Source organism: Bison bison, unplaced genomic scaffold (genome assembly GCF_000754665.1).
Source record: "Bison bison bison isolate TAMUID 2011002044 unplaced genomic scaffold, Bison_UMD1.0 scf7180017864266, whole genome shotgun sequence".
In the NCBI taxonomy this organism is placed as follows: domain Eukaryota; kingdom Metazoa; phylum Chordata; class Mammalia; order Artiodactyla; family Bovidae; genus Bison; species Bison bison.
The window spans coordinates 1,997,357-1,998,886 of NW_011494838.1; the positions used below are offsets into that span (position 1 = coordinate 1,997,357).

Below are 1,530 nucleotides of genomic sequence, written 5' to 3' on the forward strand. Positions count from 1 at the left end.
GCTGCTTGGAGCTGGCTGTGCACCCCTTCCTGCTCTCATCACGTGCCCCCGGGTCTCCCCACTTCCCGTGGAGAGTCCAGGTCCTGCACCAGCGCCCTTGCCTCCCGCCCCCGCTCGGTCCAGCTGCCCCCCCTCCGCCACCTCCCCAACCCCAGCTGGACTCTGCTCACCTTCAGGCAGGGGGCGTCTCTTTTTATATCCATTTTTATAAACTTGTAGTTATGCAAATTTCTAAGAAAGAGCGTTAGTTTGGGAAGTGAGTGAAAGTCACTCAGTTATGTCCAACTCTTCGTGACCCCATGGACTGCACAGTCCATGGAGTTCTCCAGGCCAGAATCCTGGAGTGGGTGGCCTTTCCCTTCCCCAGGGGATCTTCCCCACCCAGGGATCGAACCCAGGTCTCCCGAACCCAGGTCTCCCTCGTGAGCCCCCAGGAAGTGTTAGTTTAGCCCTTGTTTAAATCTTTCTGAAATCAAGCTCTAACATCAGATTAACGGCCTCGGGGACTTTGCCGACCGGTGGTCCCACAGGCCGTGCAGCACAGCCTGAATGACAGTAAACTGCATTTAAAGAGGCGCGCCTGCGTTTAAAGCACTCAGTGGGGAGTAGGAGCCTCTGGGCCTGCTCTGCGCGGTAACCGTCGCGTGCCTCGTGTTCTGTGCTTTCAGCTCTGGTTTGTGAGGCTGGCGCTGCTGGTGAAGCTGGGCCTGTTCCAGAACGCCGAGATGGAGTTCGAGCCCTTCGGCAACCTGGACCAGCCGGACCTCTACTACGAGTACTACCCGCACGTGTACCCGGGGCGCAGGGGTAAGGGGCGGCGGCGGGCGGCGTGGGCTCCCCTCGGCTCGTGGCTCGGCTGCTTCTCTGCGCTGTGTCTCCTTGAAGCTCAGCCCCGCCTCTGTGCGGACGCAGGGGAGGCTGGGGCTGCACTGTCTTAGTTCCTGGCGCTTCCTCCTCTGTCACCGTCTCACTCGCGTAACGGGCTGATGGGAGCCGGTCTGTGTTGCCCTGAGTTTCCCCAGACTTAGAGGAGGATTTGCAGCGTGGGGGACTTTGAGACCTTTAGCTTCCCTGGCATTAAAGTTCTGTCTCTTCCTCTGACTGCGGGAACTTCGCCCTCGTGGAGGAGGAGGGGAGGCAGGCTTTCAAGCCCGGAACAGGGCAGGCGTCCGGCGGTCGCCCTGATGAAGCTGGCTCACGGTGGTGATGAGACCGCCGGCCGGGCAGCGTGGATGCAGGAGGGGCAGCAGACCCCATCCCACGTTAGTGAAACATCCAGCCCCCGAGTGGCCCCCCAGGTCCAGAAGGTCTCCAGAAGACCAAGGGGGAAGGGACCAAAGCCAGGAGCCCCATGAGCCACATTCAGGGGTGTGGCCCCAGGCAGAGGGGATGGTCCTGGTCATTAAGGGGCAGGTGGGAGCTGTGCCCACCCGGCTTTGTCTCACCCGGTGGGACTCCTGCGGTGGGTCTGATGGTGTCTGCACGGGGTGGGCAGGGCCCCACCTCCTCTCTGAGAGTCCCCCCCACACT

The 1,530-nt window shown here is 61.4% G+C and overlaps 1 protein-coding gene across 1 annotated transcript in view; it reads left to right on the forward strand.

Annotated features, from left to right (window-relative positions):
• The window catches only part of TRAPPC12 (trafficking protein particle complex 12), a 41,302-nt gene that overhangs the window by 18,759 nt on the left and 21,013 nt on the right, over positions 1-1,530 (forward strand). The window contains exon 5 of the mRNA XM_010848443.1: positions 669-807. Coding sequence (XP_010846745.1) covers positions 669-807 — 139 coding nt within the window. The remainder of the gene's footprint in view (positions 1-668; positions 808-1,530) is intronic.